Source organism: Aspergillus oryzae, chromosome 7 (genome assembly GCF_000184455.2).
Source record: "Aspergillus oryzae RIB40 DNA, chromosome 7".
NCBI lineage: Eukaryota > Fungi > Ascomycota > Eurotiomycetes > Eurotiales > Aspergillaceae > Aspergillus > Aspergillus oryzae.
In genome coordinates, this window is record NC_036441.1 from 1,751,877 (window position 1) to 1,771,222 (window position 19,346).

Below are 19,346 nucleotides of genomic sequence, written 5' to 3' on the forward strand. Positions count from 1 at the left end.
AATTGATGTGATTGTTTATAGAATAGAAGACAGATGAGTTGTGTGTTGCGCTACTAAGGAGGAGACCTCTGCCATTTAAATAACTAGGATACTCCTCCTGAATATACAATCAGACAATGCCGTGAGATGTTGGGATAAAAGTTATGTATACAGTGCCATGATATTCTCCTTTTTCATTGTACAGTACGTAGTTCAAGCGACGATCATTTACCGAACCAAGCAGGCCCGTCTTAACCGGGGTGAAAATTACCAGAAATCCGAAAGTTACATACAAGAAATCCGAATGATCATCAACACCTTCCCGTTTTTAGCCTTCACTTCCACCCTTCTACATCTACAGTTTGCTATTGACTATCATGATGGACCCTCCAGTCCCACACAATCCAGTATCCGATCGGAAGCGACGGCACCAGAAGCCTCGAGTGCTGCAGTCATGCACATCGTGCAGAGAGAAAAAGTAAGGCCGTATGCATGTATGACGGGAGACCCAAGTAACTTGGTCGATTGATCTAGACTGAAATGCAACCGCGCCCTTCCTTGTATGAATTGCAAGAAGCGCAAGCTGGGACAGTTATGTCGCTACGTGAAAGCACGTCCAGAACACCCCGAACAAGCAGTACTCCATCGGAACGATCGATCCTCTGCTCCATGGCCAAGCGAATGCAACACAGAAAGTGGCACACGGTTTGTCAACTCAGCCCACTGGCAGACTATCATGAAAGATGCAGTCAGTGCTCACCCGTCTTCGGCTCTCTGCTCATTTTGACGGTAGGTTGACAATCTTGGCAGACTAAGCAGCTTGAAAATCAAAATATTGCCGATCATTCGTCAGGCGAGGAATATCTACAGACAGGGCCCCATGCTCCGGTGCTGTTGTCGGGGCTCTCACGCAATGTAGACATGAGAGACCTTGTCGCTTCATTGCCAACTCGTCAACTCGCAGACAAACTAGTGCTTAGGTGCCTTGAATCTGATGAACCAGCCTTGAGTACGTTCTAACGAGGAACCCATCTGCTTACCACAGCTGACTTTTGATCGAGTGTTCATACATCCTCCTACATTCCAATGCCAGGTATAGTTTCTCTCTATAGCAAATCATCTCGTAACACCATCTGATAGGCAAAGTATCGCAAATTCTGGCAGTCTCCCTGCGCAGTCAGTCCCGCCTGGCTTGCACTTCTTTATGGAGTCCTATCATGCGGTGCCTGGATCGAGAAAACAATGAATCCAGTGATGGTAGAGTCAGAATTGCCAGATCTCTTTCATTATTTGCGGGAAAAGTGCGCCGTCTCGATAGCCAAGTCCGACCTCACCGCTCCTGGGTGCTACAAGGTGGAGGCAGCACTAATGTACATGGGGATCGAGTACTTGGGAAGTAATAACTCGAAAACCGGTGTCTCGATTTTGCTCGGGATTATTTCGCGCTTGGCCATCATGATGGGATATCATCGCAGTACTCACCTGTACCATCCTCCGCTGCGGCCTTTTGAAGTGGAGATGCGACGTCGGTGTTGGTTATTACTGTCAGTTACTGACTCTATCGTAGCTTTACAGTCAGGGTTGCCTCGAGTAATCTACCAAGGGCTTGGAGACTTTACTCGCCCACGCAATCTGTTGTATGAGGATCTGGACCCCGCTATGTCAATCCTACCACCTTCACGGCCTGAAACAGAAACACCAAGCCGTATCATGTACATGTTGGCGCTCGATGATATGTTGTCAGTCGCCAATGAAATTACGGACATAACTTCAAAGGGGGCCATCACACCAGAGAGAACTATTGGTCTGGACCAGGAGTTGAAGACTACGAGAGACCGTCTCCCTGGCGCACTGAGGATGCCTCTTCTAACAAAAGCCCAAGAAGCCCAGAGTGACATTACCATCATGCAGCACACTTTGGAGATGATCTACCAGCGTTCCCGCTGCATCTTACATCGCCAGTATCTGGTATCTCCGCAACCAACGGACATCTACAGAGCCTTCCGTTGGGCGTGCGTCGACGCTGCGCGGTGCGTTCTTGAGTATCAGTGCGAGCTCTTTCAAGATGTTCTGCGTAGTCCAGGTAACAGACAGCGGGTGTGGTTTGGAGCATCTCGCTCGGTTTCTGACTGTCTGACCGCTGCCATGGTAATATGTCTGGACGTGATCAATGAGTCAAAGGCCGCTCAGCCCTTCTCCGAAAGTACACGGACTGAGCTCATCCAATTGCTTCATAAAACCTATCTGAGTCTGAAAGATACTCCGCGACCGTCAGTCGGGATTGCCAAGGCAGCCGAGCGAGTAGCTACCATGCTGTATCAGATGGGCCACGCTGTGACAGAAGGAGAATTACGGTGTTCCCAGCCTGCAGCAGCAGTGGCCAGCCAGCTTCCCAATTCCCAGCTCGCAGATCACACTGCAGCCCCAGAAGAGGGGGCTTCCTTTCCCTACACAGCTTTCGAGGACTTCCTCAATGGCGACAATCCGCTCGAGCTGTTTGACTGGGTATGTCTTGTGTCACTCGTATTTCAACCGTCTCGGACACCCTAGTTCTCGATATGAGGTTACTAATTCCCATGATTAGGGTCTTTGGGATTGGGAGGTGCAACAATTCAATAGTCCACTTGTTGAGATCATATGCTAGAGAAGTACAAGGACAGGATAAATCAAAAGAAAGCAATCGAGACGAACAATAAAACGCAACAAAATTATGTTAATTCGACTACTTAGAATCGTCCAGGAATATTGTCTCTTACATTCTTGTGGCCATGCCCATCCCCATGGACCAGCATTGCTCATTATCTCTGATCGCTGACATATAGTCTCCGCAACAAGGGCCTCAAAAATACAGTGGGCTTTCTGATCGCAATAACTGATGGCGCTAGAATTCTCTTTGGAAGATCTATGACCATGATACTCTTATCTTGCAGGGTATATACTGACTATTAGTCCAGCACCCAAGGTCAGGTCCGTAGTTGACTATTTCATGAAGCCATCTCTTGCCATATCTAGCTCTTTGTATTTAGTAGGGACTTTTATATGATCAACATAGATATCGCTTGGTTAAACCTTGTGTCAAATTGTCAAGCCTGATCTCTGGAGGTTCTTACATCGATTATCATAAAATTGTTGCGTTATTGCTGACTTCCTTTTTTGCGAGTCCTCAATTGGTATCTACTAATATAATAACCGTCAACCTAAGTCTTGAAACTGAGATTGAGAAAGCTCAGCGTCTTGGGTCACTGAGCCCTCTGGAAGAAGCACGACCATTCCCCACGAGGGGGTTTAAGACCATTGAGACCAATCAATTAGTTGAAGAGGAAGAGTTGCCTGACCACCGAGCTGATAGATTTTACCCTGCTCGACCGGGCGAGATTTTCCAAAAACGCTATCAAATAGTTGCAAAACTTGGTTTTGGTACTTCATCGACAACTTGGCTAGCTCGGGACCTGAAGTAAATACCTGCGGTTTCTAGTCCCATGATATCGACCTAACCTATGCAGAGAGCGCAAGTATGTCGCTTTGAAGGTGTATGTACATACTTCATTGGTCCATCGTGAACTCCCATGCTACGACCATATCAGCCGCCGTATGGCCAACACTTCACATCGCGGCCGAAGGAATATCCGGTGGCTGCTGGACTCTTTCAATGTAGTAGGTGAGCATGGTAAAGATGTTGTACTTGTCTTTGAGGCGGCGTAAATGAGCCTGCGTGATATGAAGCTAGTGTTTCGGCCAGATGGGTTCGATGAAGACTTTGTCCGGGGCGCCATTACGGAGCTTCTTCGAGCTTTGGACTTTTCGCATAGCGATGGAGAGGTTGTTCATACCTGTATTATGCCTATTCGCTACTGACTTGACCTAATGTGTCGCATGCTGTTGGCTAATTTGTGGCAGATGTACACTCAGCAAACATGCTTCTGGGCGTTTATGATAACAACATTATGCAAAGCCTTGCGGAAAGGGAGTTGACATCTCCAGTATCTCGCAAGGCGGTGTCGCCTACTCGGACAATTTATCTCTCACGCCTCATGCGCCCAAGGGAAGGCCCAATGTTATTATCTGACTTCGGTGAGGCTAGGATTGGCCCAGGGCTACACGGCGGTGATATAATGCCCTTGGAGTATCGGGCTCCAGAGACATTGCTTTACGTAGGTTGGAGCTACCCTGTCGATATCTGGAGTGTTGGTCTGACGGTATTCTTTGAATATTCTAATGACTACCAATTCGCTCATGCTATTAAGATGCTAACAGTGTTCTGAAAACAGGCCTGGGACCTTCTTGACCGAAGAGGCTCTTCACAGCGCGTGACGAGGATGGCGATCTATACGACGCTGCTCACCTTGCCCAGTTAATTGCTGCATTGGGTCCACCACCGCCTGAATTTCTGGCTGAGAATCCGGAGAGGAGAGCTGACTTGTGGGACGAACAAGGCATGATGAGTACTCGGAAATAATAGATAGTCTATATGAGAAGACTATTCTGTCTAGATCATTACTCTGCATTGCTTATTAACACTGTTTGGGTAGGGAATTGGCTGGGTCTTGCGCCCATTGATTAACCAGGCAGACTCGGAGCGCTGTAGGTAATCGGCTGGTCGCTGTGAACCTATTGTGGGCGGCTCCACCGGCTTTTGTAGATTGTCAAAAGATGAAGAATGTGGATATCATGCTAAAAGATAAACGTCTTAAATTCCTAGTAGATTTATGAACAAAAGACGACCTTTTATACCGCTACACGATCACGTGGATATATATAAAGGGCCTCGAGATAAACAAAGAGCCTCTAGACATCTACAATTGTCACCGAAGCTATATGTCTCTGGAAATGGTCGAAACGGTCGAATCGGTCGAAACGATCGCAATGATGGAAGTAAGCTAGCTACATTTAAAATGGGTTGACCACCCCTCCTACCCGTACCCCAGCCTGATACCAGCCGTAATATTCACAAGTACTATAAACTAGGGTCATCCATTTAATTCTCTGTATCCCCTATATCGCTTCGCATTGTAGACGTAAGAACAAGAAATCTGGTACACCACTTAACCTAGATTGTGCACCACAGTTCCTGTAGTTTTAGATACAAGTCCCAACAGTATCCCACAGGAAGCCAATGGACCAATGCCCAACTCCGATATCATTCCTCACGTCTGCGTTTACGACTAGTATACGCGGATTCCAATGGCTCCACATGTGCCAATGTGTCGGTGCTCGTCTCTCGTGCGCCTGCTTGCCATCAGCTTAGGGGGACGGGACGACTGGAACGGCTTAGACATTACCACCGGCTTCGCCAGCTCTTGGAGGCGAGGGCGAGGCGGAGGGTACAGGAGTCAAGTCCCACTCGGGGAGTTGGCAGATTTTAGATACTGTAGCCTTAGCCTGCTGAAGCATGTACACCATATTGCTAAAGTTAGTGCATCGATTGGCGTGAGAAGCGGCGGCGGAGAGTGGCACCGTAAACTAGTATTGCGAATTCTCATGCAGGGTAGCAAACAGATACGTGTCCCCATCACTGCAAAAGCCATAGACGGGAGCCAGAGGTTGACCCTTACGCATCCGGTCATTTTATATAGTCGCCATGTATAGAAGCAATTCGCCCCGTGCCTTTCCCCAGTTGTTCAGGGACTTGGCCTCAATAGCGATAAGAAGCTTAATTCCGTCTGTCGAAATATCGTAGACACCAAGTCCCCAGTCGACGCGACTATTGATATGATATATCATCTTTCTCTTGGAGTTGAAAACACGCTCGATAGAAGTAACCAACCTTGCTTCTGGAACTAGGGAGAACGCCGCTATGGGCTGAGGTCTGAGGTTGGGAACTTATAAGAGCTGATAATTGCTGTAGTCGACACCAGTATTAGCGATCGCCAGAGCGGGAATCAGATAGGCTTCGATCACGGTACGAGACCTGCATTCGCCGTAGACGCTATACCCGGCCCTCGCAATCGCGTCGAGCCATAAGACTATATAGGGAAATCCCGATACGGTGAGTTTAATGTCGCCTCGAGGCATTTAAGCTTGTCTGTACATGGATGATACGTACTAGTTAATTGGAGTAGCTCTCGCGGTTCAGCACCCGTGAATTCTAGAGTCTCCATCATCTCTTGAAATTTGAACATCAAGTCCACCTTAAGTTCGTCGACGTCTTCTGAGGTAATCTGCGCTCTCAATTAGCGATTGCGGTAGACGTACCTAACCGAGAAAGAGGATGCCAAACATATTCATTCTGTACCACTCCCTTCGAGGGTTTCAAGTGATCCATGAGCGGTAGCAAGTACGTGAGAACCGTTTGAGGTGGCATATTTTTCTCCTTGCCAGGAGTGAAGTAGACGGTATCGCTGGACAGCGCGGCGATTGATCGCACAGAGTCGTACAGTATCTCATTCGGGACAGCCAAGCGCACTTCGAGAGCAGCACCCTCGTCCGACTGGTGTTCCTTGAGTAGATCATTTACTGGCAGAGACTGGTCGCCCATATACGCTTTGGCGAACTCCATGGGTTTAATCTTTAGCTCTTGGGAATCCCCTGTTCACAAGGTCTACCACGGTGCTATTATCAGGCATCTGTGTTGGACTGGTTAATACGACTCGAAATAGGGAGATGATAAATCATAGAGGTCACGCACCTCAAATACCACAGGCCTCCCATCAGGGCTTCTCAAGTACACGGTAGTCATATCGGCGCTAATAAAAACAATAGACACGAGGTCCTAGTATAGTATACCAAAGAGATTAGAAGAGCGGTCCGGAAACACGGATAGCATACATTTACTACAACAGGAGATACGGTCGATACAGTAGCTACTATAAGATAAACGGGCTATCAATTCTATCTATTTATAGAAGGCGAGAAAGATAGCAGAGGGAAGATTAGAGAGATAAAGAAAAAGCTAGCAGTTGCAATCCCACATAACTCAGAGAGATGGATAAGAAAGGGATACACACGTGAGTGGACAAGGTGATAGGTGAATAAAGAGAGTAACAGGCACCGGAGCAAGAAAACGACTGAGTCAACCCACTCGACGAATAGCGTTGGCATGGCGAGTTGATCGGTGGGTAAGAGTTTGGTGGGTGTTGTTGTCACGAAAGGAAGAGTATTTGTGGGATTCTAAACCTGGGAAAACAGGAATTAAATGCTCCAGCGTCGCAGCCTTGCGCAGCTGTGATCGAAATGGTACTATTAACGATGAACGTCGTGTTTCGTGCCTTTCCATCTATTAATCGACCTCTTTTGAGTCAATTGTCTAAGATATCTGGATGCCACTGGATGGCTCGGAATGACGTTCGCTTGTAGCACAAGTGACAAGTTGGCATCCTAAAATTCAGACACATACATAATCGCGCAGGTATTCCTTTCGTAGTGCCTTAGTTTGCCCGCTGCCGGATACATCACAATATGACTTTTTCTCACAACGCTTTTTGTTGGTACTATAGTGATTATGGCATGGCTCGTTCTGTCGTTTGTATTTCCCTCGTTCTCCGTCGTATGGCCCTCTTTCTGCTGAGTGTTACTCTCCAATTATTCACCTTCATCACATATAAGCCATCCGAGCCTTCACTTTCAATCGCATTGGGTCTAGTATCTTCTTACTAATGAGAATGGTGCCCGATGGCTTGCAAATGCCCATTTCTAAGACAATTTGCGCGGGCGCTGGCTTTTCATAGCTTGGGGTGTCGAATCGGAACGTCCTTCAGGGTTCCGAGAGACAAAGCCCTATCATCAACAAGGCTGAGACTCAATAAGGCAGATTTCACTTGAGACCACCGCCTCTTGCGGTGAGATCTCTGGTAAAAGCTACGAGATCGACCACGTTATTAAGCTACCGTTTGTTCATGGATTAGGGTTTCAGAAAACTATGTATCTCTACACGTGTTGTCTTTTTGCTGGGAATTGGCCTACGAGCAGCATTATATCATTGCGGACGCTCTAGCGGAATTCTATGGGGGATTACATGTTATTTTCTGAGACTTCTGGTCGCTGCTAATTTTCTTTAGCAACATTAGCAGTCGGGAGGAACTTTGTTTGTAAAGTGGAAGAGATGGTGGCACCTAGTGATGGATTACTTTGAGTTGCTTAACTGCATCTATTGACAAGTAACTGCTAGCCAGATGGACATGAGAGTAAATAGTTCGCTATTTACGCTCACAGCAATTATAGTTGACACAGTAGATTGATTCCGTTAGGAATGGAAAGTTAAGCACACCGCAAGACCCTTTCCTCCAAGAGCTGATTCACATCTTAGCAATATTCACGTCGTGTCTCAGACTCTCGGTTTCTGGATCTCAGCCTGATTCTCGCCACATGCACCGCCTGTGAAATTCACGAAACATCTACGCTTGGAGCATGCTTCACAAGTATTCCATGCATAACTAAACAAGATCAACGGGGCGCTATGGCCCTTCCCTCATCGTATGACTCTGTAGGGTAACGTCATATGAGTAACTCCTCGGCATTTGGTAAGGGAATCCCCCACAGTCTATTTAGATTATACCATCCACCCACGTCATTTGTCCTCCTGTGGGTGATTCTAGTCTGTGAAAGACAGGGAAGCTAGGAAGTTGCTTCAGTTTTCTCTCTCTCTCTCTCTCTCCCTCTCTCGTAAATTAGTAGTCTTGCCTGCTGGATACAACCCTCCACAGCACAGCTACAATTACAGTCACTTCTCCAAAAGCTTTTATCTTTAACCTCCGGACTCTGGCTCCAGTCCAGATCGGCAATAAATTAAGCATGATGCTCCTCATTTACCGTCGGCCAATTAATGTGCGTGTTATATAGTTTCCCTGAAACTCTAGACTTCATAAACTAACGTTTCATGACAACAAGCTCGGACCCTCTGCCAAAATGACTACTGTTCCTCGTGGAGGGTTGGAAACAACGTTGTCTTTCGTTATATAAAAAACAAGAAAAATGAAAGGATGGTCTCCCAGAAGCCTTCCACTCACCCCTGCCTGCATTCATCTATATCCCAGCACCGAGCCGGAGAATAAAGCATAGAATGTGAATATATTCAAGTACAGCCAGTCTTGGCATTGTCTTTCCCCGCCCAATTCTCCACAGAGTACGCACATCAATGCATAATTCACGGCAATGTAAAAGTGGCACTTCATTTTGCGTGCATAGAGAATACTCAGTGACGGGAGTCGGCAATTCTACGGTTCAATCATTGGTATTTAATTCTACACAGCATTACCGCGTTATGTCTATTATCCTGGCCTGTCCGACATTACACAGATTTATGCCGCTATGTAACCATCGGAGGGTATATAAATACTATGTAGGACTGAATTTGAAGCTTGTTTCATCTGCTAGACAGTTTATATGAATGTTCGGATAATCATGCTTTCTTTTCTGCCTCTTCCGGGGCCCTTCAGTTCGCCTGTGGGAACTGTTGGGTTCTATCTCGGACTGGGTGTATTACTGGTGAGTTTTTTATACTATATAAATTTGACCGGAAAACAAGAATCAAGTTACTGAGTAGAACCAAACAGAGCATTCTCTACCTCTTCGCAGTTATCATCTATAACGTCTACTTCCATCCTTTAGCAAAGTTCCCCGGCCCAAAATCATACGCAGCTACACGAATCCCATATTTCCAAGCTTTACTCGGAGGCCAAATCGGCCAAGCTATCAAGGACCTCCACCAAAAATACGGAGAAGTAGTCCGCATCGCCCCCAACGAACTATCCTTCATCGACGGCGAAGCCTGGAAAGCAATCTACGGCACTCGACCCGGCCATAAACAAAAGCCCAAAGATGTCCGCTACTACCCACCCACCGCAGGCGGAGTCCCCAGTATCGTCATTTCCAACGATGAAGACCACTCTCGCTTCCGACGAACACTATCTCACGCATTCTCCGAGACTTCATTGCGTGTCCAGGAGCCGCTGGTCAATAGCTATATTGATCTTTTGATACAGCGTCTACACGAGCACTGCGAAGCTGGTAACAAACCTCTGGACATGGTAGCTTGGTATAACTTCACAACCTTCGATATCATCGGGGATCTGGCTTTCGGGGAACCGTTCAATTGTCTGCAGAATTCGGCGTATCATAAATGGGTCTCCATGATCTTTAGTAATATCCGATACGGCACGTATGGAAACCTCGCGAGACGTTTTCCCGGATCTAAATTTCTACTTCGGCTCATCACGCCTACGCGTATCGCTAATGGGAGGAATTGGCATATTGAGCTCACAAAGGAGAAGGTCAAGGATCGACTCGCTAAGTCGAACGACCGGATGGATTTCTACGGACATATTCTGAAACAGAAGGATACAGAGCGGGCAATGACTTTCGATGAGATGGTTACGAACGGGAGCACGTTGATTGTTGCCGGTTCTGAAACTACGGCCACCTTGCTCTCGGCTGTTACTTTCTATCTTCTGAAGAATGAAAGGGTTCTCAGTAAGCTTCAGCAGGAGATTAGGGCCTCGTTTGAGAGTGAAAAGGATATTACTGTTACGGGTTGTAATCAACTTGAATACCTCAATGCCGTATTGACGGAGGGCCTTCGCATCTTCCCGCCTACTCCTACGGGACTACCTAGGATAGTTGACGCAGATGGTGATATGATTGCTGGGAAATGGGTCCCTGGTGGGGTATGTTCACAATCACCTTCCGACAATCCCAATCTCTACAACCCAAATACTAACACATCCCCCTGCAACAGACCATAGTATCAATCCCCCACCTCGCAGCCTTCCACTCCGCCTCAAACTTCACCGAACCAGAATCCTTCATCCCAGAACGCTTCCTCGGAGATCCCCGATTCGCCAACGATAGTAAAACCGTGCTTCAACCGTTCAGCTTCGGACCCCGGAACTGCATTGGACGAAAGTATGTGTTCCGTTCCATTTGTCCTCTTGTATCCTGGCTAATGACTTTAGTTTGGCTAACGCTGAGATGCGTCTTATCCTGGCTCGTGTGCTTTATAATTTTGATTTGGAATTGGATGAGAGGAGTGAGAATTGGAGTCGGCAGGAGACGTATATTCTTTGGAATAAGCCGGGGTTGTATGTTAGGTTGCGACCTAGGGTTGGGATATAGGATGTGATTGGTGAGAGATCGATTGGGTGAGAGGTTGAGGGCTTAGTATTTAAGGTTGATGGGGTTGGGTTATCTTTGATAGCTTTTTAATGGATATTTTCACATGAAGTTCATATTGAGATGTGTGTGTAGTAAAACGCTTATTGTAACAGATAGTACGATATAGATTGAGCTGTATTGTCACTTAATCTAGATCTCTTTCTAATCAAGACTAATTCCTAAGCTATACCTTTCTAATGGAAAGGACAATGCCCAAAATTAACTCTATCCCATCAATCTCTCCTAAGGGTAATAGAAAATGTATATCCAAAGAATACCTACGATCTTTAGCCGAATACATATCCCAAACTAGCATATCATTGATCTCACTACTAAATACCAGTACCATCAGACTGAGAATAGATATGATCTACTCATCAAATCGCATACAAAAACCGAAGCTCACCTCATTGAGTAAAATAAAAGAAAATAAAGCAAGCAAGAACGAAAAAACAGAAATACAAAAAGGCAACGCCCTCACTACATCCCAGACACTGCATCGGTAATTCATGTTCCCATCGCGTAGGCTACGCTCGATGTTAATGTAACAAGCACAAACTTACCCTAAATGGAGTACCCCCTACGATTATATATACTAACTAGCACGCAACCGCCCTGGGTACAAGTACACTGCACCTTCAACGTAGTATCTAACAGAATTAGTAGTAAACATTCCCGAAAATGCAGTTCGAAACTCTCTCCAAAGGAAATGGTCTTATTTCCCAAACACTCACCCATTCGTCCCTTTCCACTCTAGAATAATTACTAAGTTCTCAATAGCCATAAACCTACATTCACCTAGTTCCAAGAAAAACACCCAAGGAATATGACGATAATGATATATCATACGCCACTACGATGCGAATTTGTGAGCTTCGAAAACCCTTCCTTTTCAGACGCGCGACACGCATTGGGCAATACTGTAATCTACCCTGTTCGGGGATGGTGGAATACTAGGTAAGGATTCTGCGGGGAACAAGGCTTACAGTCGCTCATTATCTCATTATCTTCATAGTAGTCTACATAGTTAAATTCTTTGGTAGATATGATAGACTATTGCAAATAGTACTCCCCCTTCAATCCTAAATAGAAATCCTAGATAGATGTACTCCATACGATAGGGCTAATAATCCGAGTAGTAACATAACTTGCTACTAGCCCAGCCCAGCCTAGCCCTAACTCACCCCCGCACGATTCTTATCGACCTGTCAGATTCACCAACGTACATCTATCCTTCCATCCTTCCATACATACATATGTACTTGATTTTCTAGGACGGTCGATGGCCTACTCTTTCCGTTTTAGTGCTCATCCTTCGCCGCTTTTTACTCACTGAGTACATCAAAGCACGTCCTGAGCACGCTCTAAATAGCCTAAGACTATCACTAAATATAGAATAAATAAAAGACTAAGTGTCCTGAGCGAGTAATCTCAATAAACTATATCTTAACTAATAATCACCCCCTTGCCCGCTTCTCCACTTCTAGTCTACTCTTACCCGCCACACTTTTCTAAAGCCCAGTATAAATATTAGGTCTCTTTTCCCAGTAAAAAATACTATAATTACTACTCTGTACTAGTATAGCAAATACTTTAGTGGGTTTTCTCTAGTAATAGATCATAAAGTCTAGAAGTTTATAAGAGAAACTCTAGTTATCTTAAAAATCAAGAAATCCTCGAAGCGGCGAACTACACTAGCCAATCAAAACATCTCTAATTTTTAATTATAAATAACTACTGATTAGAACGACATTACTAATATATTCCTATTAAAATACATAGTTCTAAAGATCAATATTACCAAATAAAAAGATTAGATTTGAAAAAAAAAAAAAAAAAAAAAAAAAAAAAAACTAGAACACAGCATTGATTAGCTGTTATAAATCTAGTCTAGAGAATTTATTTATACAGTACAGAGAGATATCAGATTAACTCTAATATACGTAAATACTACAAGAAAGATTATTTTTTACTATCCGAAGCTTTGGCTCAAACACAGAACAATAACAAAGCAATATATAGATATAGCTGGTATAATAGTCGACATACAAGTAGATATAAACCAAATTTTACACAGAAATTGCTGATGTAATATTATAGTCAATCCATAGTAGTAGTAAAGAGTTGTAAATCTTAGAAAGCTAATACTAGCTCTAAGAATCCTTACAGCTCTCTAGAGAACGCTCTCTAAAGACTTACCTGCTGCATTTATTAACCAACACAAGAAATTAAGAGACAATATAATATTTTTAAGGCTATTTAGACTCGCAAATGGCTCCCTCTCTGGCAATCCCAGCTGGTCACTCCCAACTAAAGAGAGCTCGATTACTTTTAACTCATTTATCAGTCGGACTGTTGAAGAGAGAAAGAGAATCTTTAGGGAATACATTAGAAAATGACTTGCGGGTTCAATGTATTCCATATAGTCAACGCTTCTGGTACCGTATTTTGTTCTGCAGGAGCCCTGCCTGTTGGTTACTTTATGTAAGTACAATCAATTTTGACTCGGTGAGTCTTCTTTTCGTTGGCTTTGCTTATCATCATAGAAATTCTAACGTGAGAGTGGTACGTATAGCATATTTGTAGCTCTGAGATTAAGAGTTGTGTCCTAGATGCTTGAATAAAGCATGTAATCTCTCGTGTCGTCAATACACCGATTGGGGGATGAATTCGTGTGCTATCTTGTTGCGTCTAGGGGCAATATGCCCTATTTAAGTGTGGTCGATCATGGTCTGGAATCCCAATTCCAAAGCTGGCAAGCGATCAGTCATCGCATGTAGATCGGAGAAAGCCGAACCGAAATTCTTACACAGTATAATTGGGGTCACGATTGTTCTTCAGCCACTTTTGATCGATCCGCCATCCTACCTTGTAGGGTGCATCTGCAGAATGGAACAAGACCAGTTCGATATGCTGCGAAACTAACTCAGCAAAAACGCTGCACATGTCAAGAGTCTCACAACACTCTCACCTCGTATCGGAGCCCTCTCACTTCCGTGTCTTTCGCATCCGGTATAAGAGCCCCAATCCTTGCTCCGGTAAAGAGGAATGCCTGCAGTGCGAATACAATGAAGACTTTGAGTAGGCCGTGAAGGAAAACGGGGCTGTCCCTTACCCATATCGAGGAGACGATTTTTCGAAAATCGTCTCGAGTAAAGTTGAACTTCTGCTTTTTGATGTTTCTGATGGTTTCATCCTCCGGCAAGGTCTTCTTGATCCACTGCGTAAAGTCGGTCAAATCCATCACAAGAGGGTAATTTACGTATGTACATGACTTTTTTTTAAAACCGTCGATGGCCTTCCCTTCCCGTTTTAGTGCTCAACCCTCGCTGCTTTTTGCTCACTGAGTAGATCTGAGCACGCTCTGAGCAGCCTGAGGGAAAAGTTAGTCTGCCTTGAGTAATTCGGTCCAGGATGTTTTGGAAGCAGTCCAAGGCCGCGATTGTAGCCATACGCAGTTCAGACCGACCTGATCTCTGCGACCTTGCGTGCTACATCCAGAGATGCACCTGGTGGAAAACCACAGCACAGCCATTGTGCTAAAGTTTGAGGTATAGACACAATTCACCATCTTCTGAGTACCCTAGACCGCAAGCTAATAAGCCGTTCGCCCATGAGGGAAATCGACCAGCGCATCCACCATCAACTCATAGTCCAGAGGAATGCCATCAATTGATAGCCATGGTAGGTCTGAGTATGATGCGGAAGGACCCCATCTCGATATGTCATCCAAGACCGCAGTATCGGGTCGTGCAGCAATACTGAAACTGGATTCCGTATTCTGATCGATCCCAGGCCGGCATGACCGTCTATTGAGTTCCTGCCCGACGGCTGGAATAGCTAGATCCGACAGAGACTCGATCTCAGCCTCTGACCGCGGGAAATTCCGAGATTCGGCGTGGGGGTAATTATAGGACGATTCAAGCTTCGTCAACGTCGACTTCCACACTGCTGCAACCTCCCATATTTGGCTAGCTTTGGACAGCCACTCAAAGCCCCAATTGAAGGATTCCAAAGCGCTTTCGCTTTGGAGATTCGTCGCTGGCCATCTTCTAATGTACGAAAGAATGGTGACAGCGTTGAACACGCAGTAACAAGTGAAGGGCACGTGCAAATTGAGCCCTTGACTGGTGAGCTCATCCATCATCCGAATGGTTGATAACGCACTCTCGGATAAGCGATTAGCGCTGTCCTTCGGCCAGTTGACAAAGACAGCCTCACGTGAGAACGCTGTCTCAGAACTGGCCGTTTCCTGCGCGTCGCGATGCAAAAGAGGAACACATTCCCGATACAAAAAGATCGTGGTCAAGAAGTAGATCAAGTTCACCAAACAATATCTTTCTCCCTGTTTGCGAGATATGAATGCCTGCAAGTGTGAGCCCGCAAGTGAATAGTGGAACTGTGGAGGTTGAATCGCTCGCCAATCTTCAAGTGCCCGGAGGCTCCGAGTCCAGAAAGAATTAATAGTCTCAGGGCTCTCCGTCAAGGATGTTGACCCGGCCTGGTTTCTGGCATTAGAAACCCACCGTGAAACTTCGGACCATATGTTGAAGCCCTGTATGACGAGTGCAAAATCTATCTCGCTGCCGCTACCTGTTAATCTTTGCATCTCCGGGGGATCTGAATGTTCGAGATCAAGCACTTCTAAATGCTTCGGATCATCCATACGACAGACACCGAAGGCGAAATCCACGTCAGTTATTGGGAGCGGCATGTTGTATATTTTGGCGTGAAGACTTAATGAGCGAAGATGCCCGCATCCGAGTAAAGACTCTATCATCAGACAAGCCCATAGTGTTCGTCGTGCTTCTTCGATTTTTATCAGATGAAGGTCATTTGAACTCTGGGTCCTTTGACTGGCAAGCCTCGCAAGAATTGAACAACAATTTCGGGTTGCCATTCCTGTATTCAGACATCAGTACCAGGTATGATCACATAGCCCGAAACAGAACGTCCGGGAAGGGTGTCGCGCGGGGTCCACTCAGCCCCTTAAGCAGTTGGGTCTTACCAATATATGCCCATGCCTGGCCTCCTTTGGCAGACCCCCAATCATGGAAGCTCAGCAACAACAGAGCCTGTGCTACGGCAATATCATGTCCAGTGGCTGCCTGGCAAGTGATCTTGGATCGTAGATACGAGGCAAAATGCTCAGACGCGGACGGAGGACTGCCATGGCGGCGTATCAGCTGTGGAATGAATCGTGCGCATACTGCCAGAATGCCACAGAATCGGAGATCCAGCGGATGTCCTCCGTAGATCAATGACAGTAAGGTGGGGCCGTGTAAGAAGCTGAACATCGCGAAGCGCTGCTGAAAGATCTCGACCGCAGATATGACGGTCTCCCGGGCCACATCTGCCAGCGGATATTCACTATTATTCGGCGCGATACCAGAGTCGGGAACTTCCGTCGTTGGCAATACGCAGGGCACGTCGGCGGAGGAGCTTTCGTTTTGGATGACGTTGGCGCCTGGCGAAGGTACTAGGGCTCCTCCTAGAACTTCTCTCCGTACCCCAGAGCTCAGACCAGTACCTTTGATAACTCGTGAGACCTGTCCTACTCGGCCCAAGGCCGAACAAGGACCAGGAGCAGCTTTCTTCCCAGGTAGACTCAAGACGCATTCGCGGAATGGATTCGAAGCACAAGCCTGGCAAGGGGGTGCCCCCTTGTGTCGGCATTTAATTTTCGATTTGCGACACCATTGGCAAGACAAGCTCGCTCTCATCCTGACTCTTCCGATCTGTTATCAAGCACCCTGGAGGCTGCAGTTGGATGGTTCAATCACGCAAATAGTGATGGTGGCGCTCCGGAACTGAATCGATTACTAATGACCCCAGCAGATCCCTGGCCGCCGATCGGTCCCTCAAAGCGGTAGGGCCGTTTTTGGAGCCCGTCCATGGTACGGCGGACTATATCTAGCTTACGGATAAAATAAAATATTACCAGATTTACCAATATCAACGCACTGTATATTAGCTCTACTATATTAACTATATACCATAATGACTTTAGATACAACAACCCTAAAGATTAAAACCCAGTCTTATACTACCACCACCATTACCACTACCACTACCAATACAGCACTACCACTCGGCACTATTACTATCACTACTACCACTACTATTACCACTACTATTACCACTACTATTACCACTATTAATTAAATAAATATTATTAATTATATATAAGATAAAACTACTATTTTATATTTTTTAATAATGAATATTCTATATAATAGTATATTTTAGAGCTTTATTAAATCTATATCTTAAAGTGCGTGGCAGTCGTGGCCGAATGTAAAACAGTGAGATTTCAGTAAAAAACTCTAATAATCTGAAGTTTTGTCCGTAAGCTAGATTTATTCCGCCATACCGTACTTTTGGCAGATACGCACGAATTACCCAAGCTCCTCAAATTTGCAGATCCGATCCCAGCTGCTAGCTTCAGCCACCATACCGCTCACCTGGTTTAGTGACCAAGATCCAAACCCGCGCATGAGCCAGCTGGGTTGTTCAGGTACTCTAGGCGATCCAGTGTTCTACAATAAGCGTCGTGTTATTGCTTCAAATCGGTTAGAGAGAAACTTTATAGTTATATGCAGCGTAAATACAGAGAACGGCCGATCACTGATTAAGCGGTACCTGCCGTTCTTCTTGGACGCCTCACCATTCATTTTTGTCGAACTTCGTGACGTATGTAATATCTGGCCCGCCGCCAGAAGAATGTGAGGCTCTTGTTCATTGAAGCTAGCAGCGTTACTGCGCTGAATACGAGAGAAATAGGGTCGATACAGCGAATGACTAAATATGACCGAGCAGACCCTGACTAACGGTAAGGCTGGCGTTGAAGCACTTACTAGCGGTCACCAAGTTCGACAATTTCCCTTAATAGAAGATGAGCATCCGATAGCCTACTCGAGCGTACTCACAAAATTGACGCACTTTTGAAACAATATGCGTGCTGAGGCTATCAATGTGAAGGTGGACTTGAAATAGTATAGTTGTTCACCTCCATACAAGTAGCCAAGCCAAGTATTATCCTGCTCTTTATTTCTCTAATTCGCGTACTCCACTAATTCCGGTCTATCTGGAGGCCTTTGCAGACTGTCCATCCGAGTCTCATATTCGTGAGACGCAAGTTCCCAAGCAAGCCAGTGACCGACGGGCTTTGTAACGCGGTGCGACTTTAGGCAAAGTTCTTCTATGGATATCGGAACTTGACATTTCCGAATATCTTGCGCAACCGTCATCCCGGGTGCGTATGGGGGAATTCCTATCGGATGCGGATGTATAACCCTCATTCAGAACTGACCTCCGACTTGGCGATGGTACCATACTCATGGGGGTCTAAATAGAGATGACGATCTTGTGGGTAATCGATTTAGGAGAAATATGCATCATGTCAGAATGCGGGAGTCTGAATTACCGCGTATAATACCGCTTAATCTAGACGAAAGCGTCGAAACTCATCAACAAGAGTTCTGACTGTGTATTCGGTTCCGTTTCGGCTCGCTATGATGTGTGGCTCCGCGAAGTTAGCATAGCGTGTCGTCAGGGCCATCAGGAAGTTCCAACACAGCAGCTTGGGGTCTTGGATGCCTGGCAGCTCATATATCGTGGCGTCATCAATAGTAGAAAGCCATTCATGAAGCCATTAGTCGATATTAGTGTTCCTTGAAGGGCCATTGTACAGGCGGTGGAGTTTCCGTTGCGTATTAAACTTCCTGTCGAATTCGGACTCCTGAAAGGGATCAATGATTGAAGGCATTCACACGGTGTCTGCTTCTCGGAGATATAATGGAGAAGCTTTGTGGCGATATGGGTCCGAATATACTGCTGGATGTCCCTAATTACCCTTGTTTTCTTGAGGAAGCAAGCTTCACAATAGTGCTCATCTCGGTGGGAGTAAGATCAGAGAGCTTGGTGGCTCCTTCATGGAAGTCTTGGATCGTTGGCTCTGGACCATACGTGGGTGACAACGTGTTGGTCCCTTGAGGGTTTATATAGTCCCATACGCCCTTCGATAAAGCGAGGTTCTTGACTCCTTGATACCATAGGCTCCAGTTGTGCTTCTCTGCGAGCACGCTGGAGCCCTTGACGGCTATGTGGCTTATGATGGAGTATGGTGGGCAGTTGAAGCGGTAGCGAGGGCGACAACGAGGTCGGGGTTGCTCAGGTGGACGGTGGAATGGATCTTCTCGATTCGGAAAGGGAAAGGGCTTCAAGATTCAAGGGAATAGGAAGCAAATCGATTCCTAGGCGTCTATAGAGACAGGGCCGGG

At 45.9% G+C, this 19,346-nt stretch overlaps 5 protein-coding genes across 5 annotated transcripts; 2 read left to right on the forward strand and 3 right to left on the reverse strand.

Annotated features, from left to right (window-relative positions):
* Positions 1-1,221: 1,221 nt before the first annotated feature.
* On the forward strand, positions 1,222-2,529 carry AO090011000682 (fungal specific transcription factor domain-containing protein; the record flags this gene model as incomplete). The annotated part of the gene is made up of 1 exon (XM_001826223.3): positions 1,222-2,529. One exon carries the CDS (start codon positions 1,222-1,224, stop codon positions 2,527-2,529), a length of 1,308 nt encoding a protein of 435 aa, XP_001826275.3.
* A 3,616-nt stretch (positions 2,530-6,145) lies between these two features.
* AO090011000684 (uncharacterized protein) lies at positions 6,146-7,017 on the reverse strand (the record flags this gene model as incomplete). Its single annotated transcript, XM_023233056.1, has 2 exons — positions 6,146-6,504; positions 6,924-7,017. The coding sequence occupies 2 exons, from the start codon at positions 7,015-7,017 to the stop codon at positions 6,146-6,148; spliced, it is 453 nt and encodes a 150-aa protein (XP_023093595.1).
* Positions 7,018-8,820: 1,803 nt separating this feature from the next.
* On the forward strand, positions 8,821-11,025 carry AO090011000685 (cytochrome P450; the record flags this gene model as incomplete). Its single annotated transcript, XM_023233057.1, has 4 exons — positions 8,821-8,843; positions 9,440-10,577; positions 10,649-10,815; positions 10,866-11,025. 4 exons carry the CDS (start codon positions 8,821-8,823, stop codon positions 11,023-11,025), a joined length of 1,488 nt encoding a protein of 495 aa, XP_023093596.1.
* A 3,634-nt stretch (positions 11,026-14,659) lies between these two features.
* On the reverse strand, positions 14,660-15,778 carry AO090011000687 (fungal specific transcription factor domain-containing protein; the record flags this gene model as incomplete). The annotated part of the gene is made up of 1 exon (XM_001826226.1): positions 14,660-15,778. One exon carries the CDS (start codon positions 15,776-15,778, stop codon positions 14,660-14,662), a length of 1,119 nt encoding a protein of 372 aa, XP_001826278.1.
* A 217-nt stretch (positions 15,779-15,995) lies between these two features.
* On the reverse strand, positions 15,996-16,787 carry AO090011000688 (Zn(II)2Cys6 transcription factor; the record flags this gene model as incomplete). Its single annotated transcript, XM_023233058.1, has 1 exon — positions 15,996-16,787. One exon carries the CDS (start codon positions 16,785-16,787, stop codon positions 15,996-15,998), a length of 792 nt encoding a protein of 263 aa, XP_023093597.1.
* Positions 16,788-19,346: the final 2,559 nt, after the last annotated feature.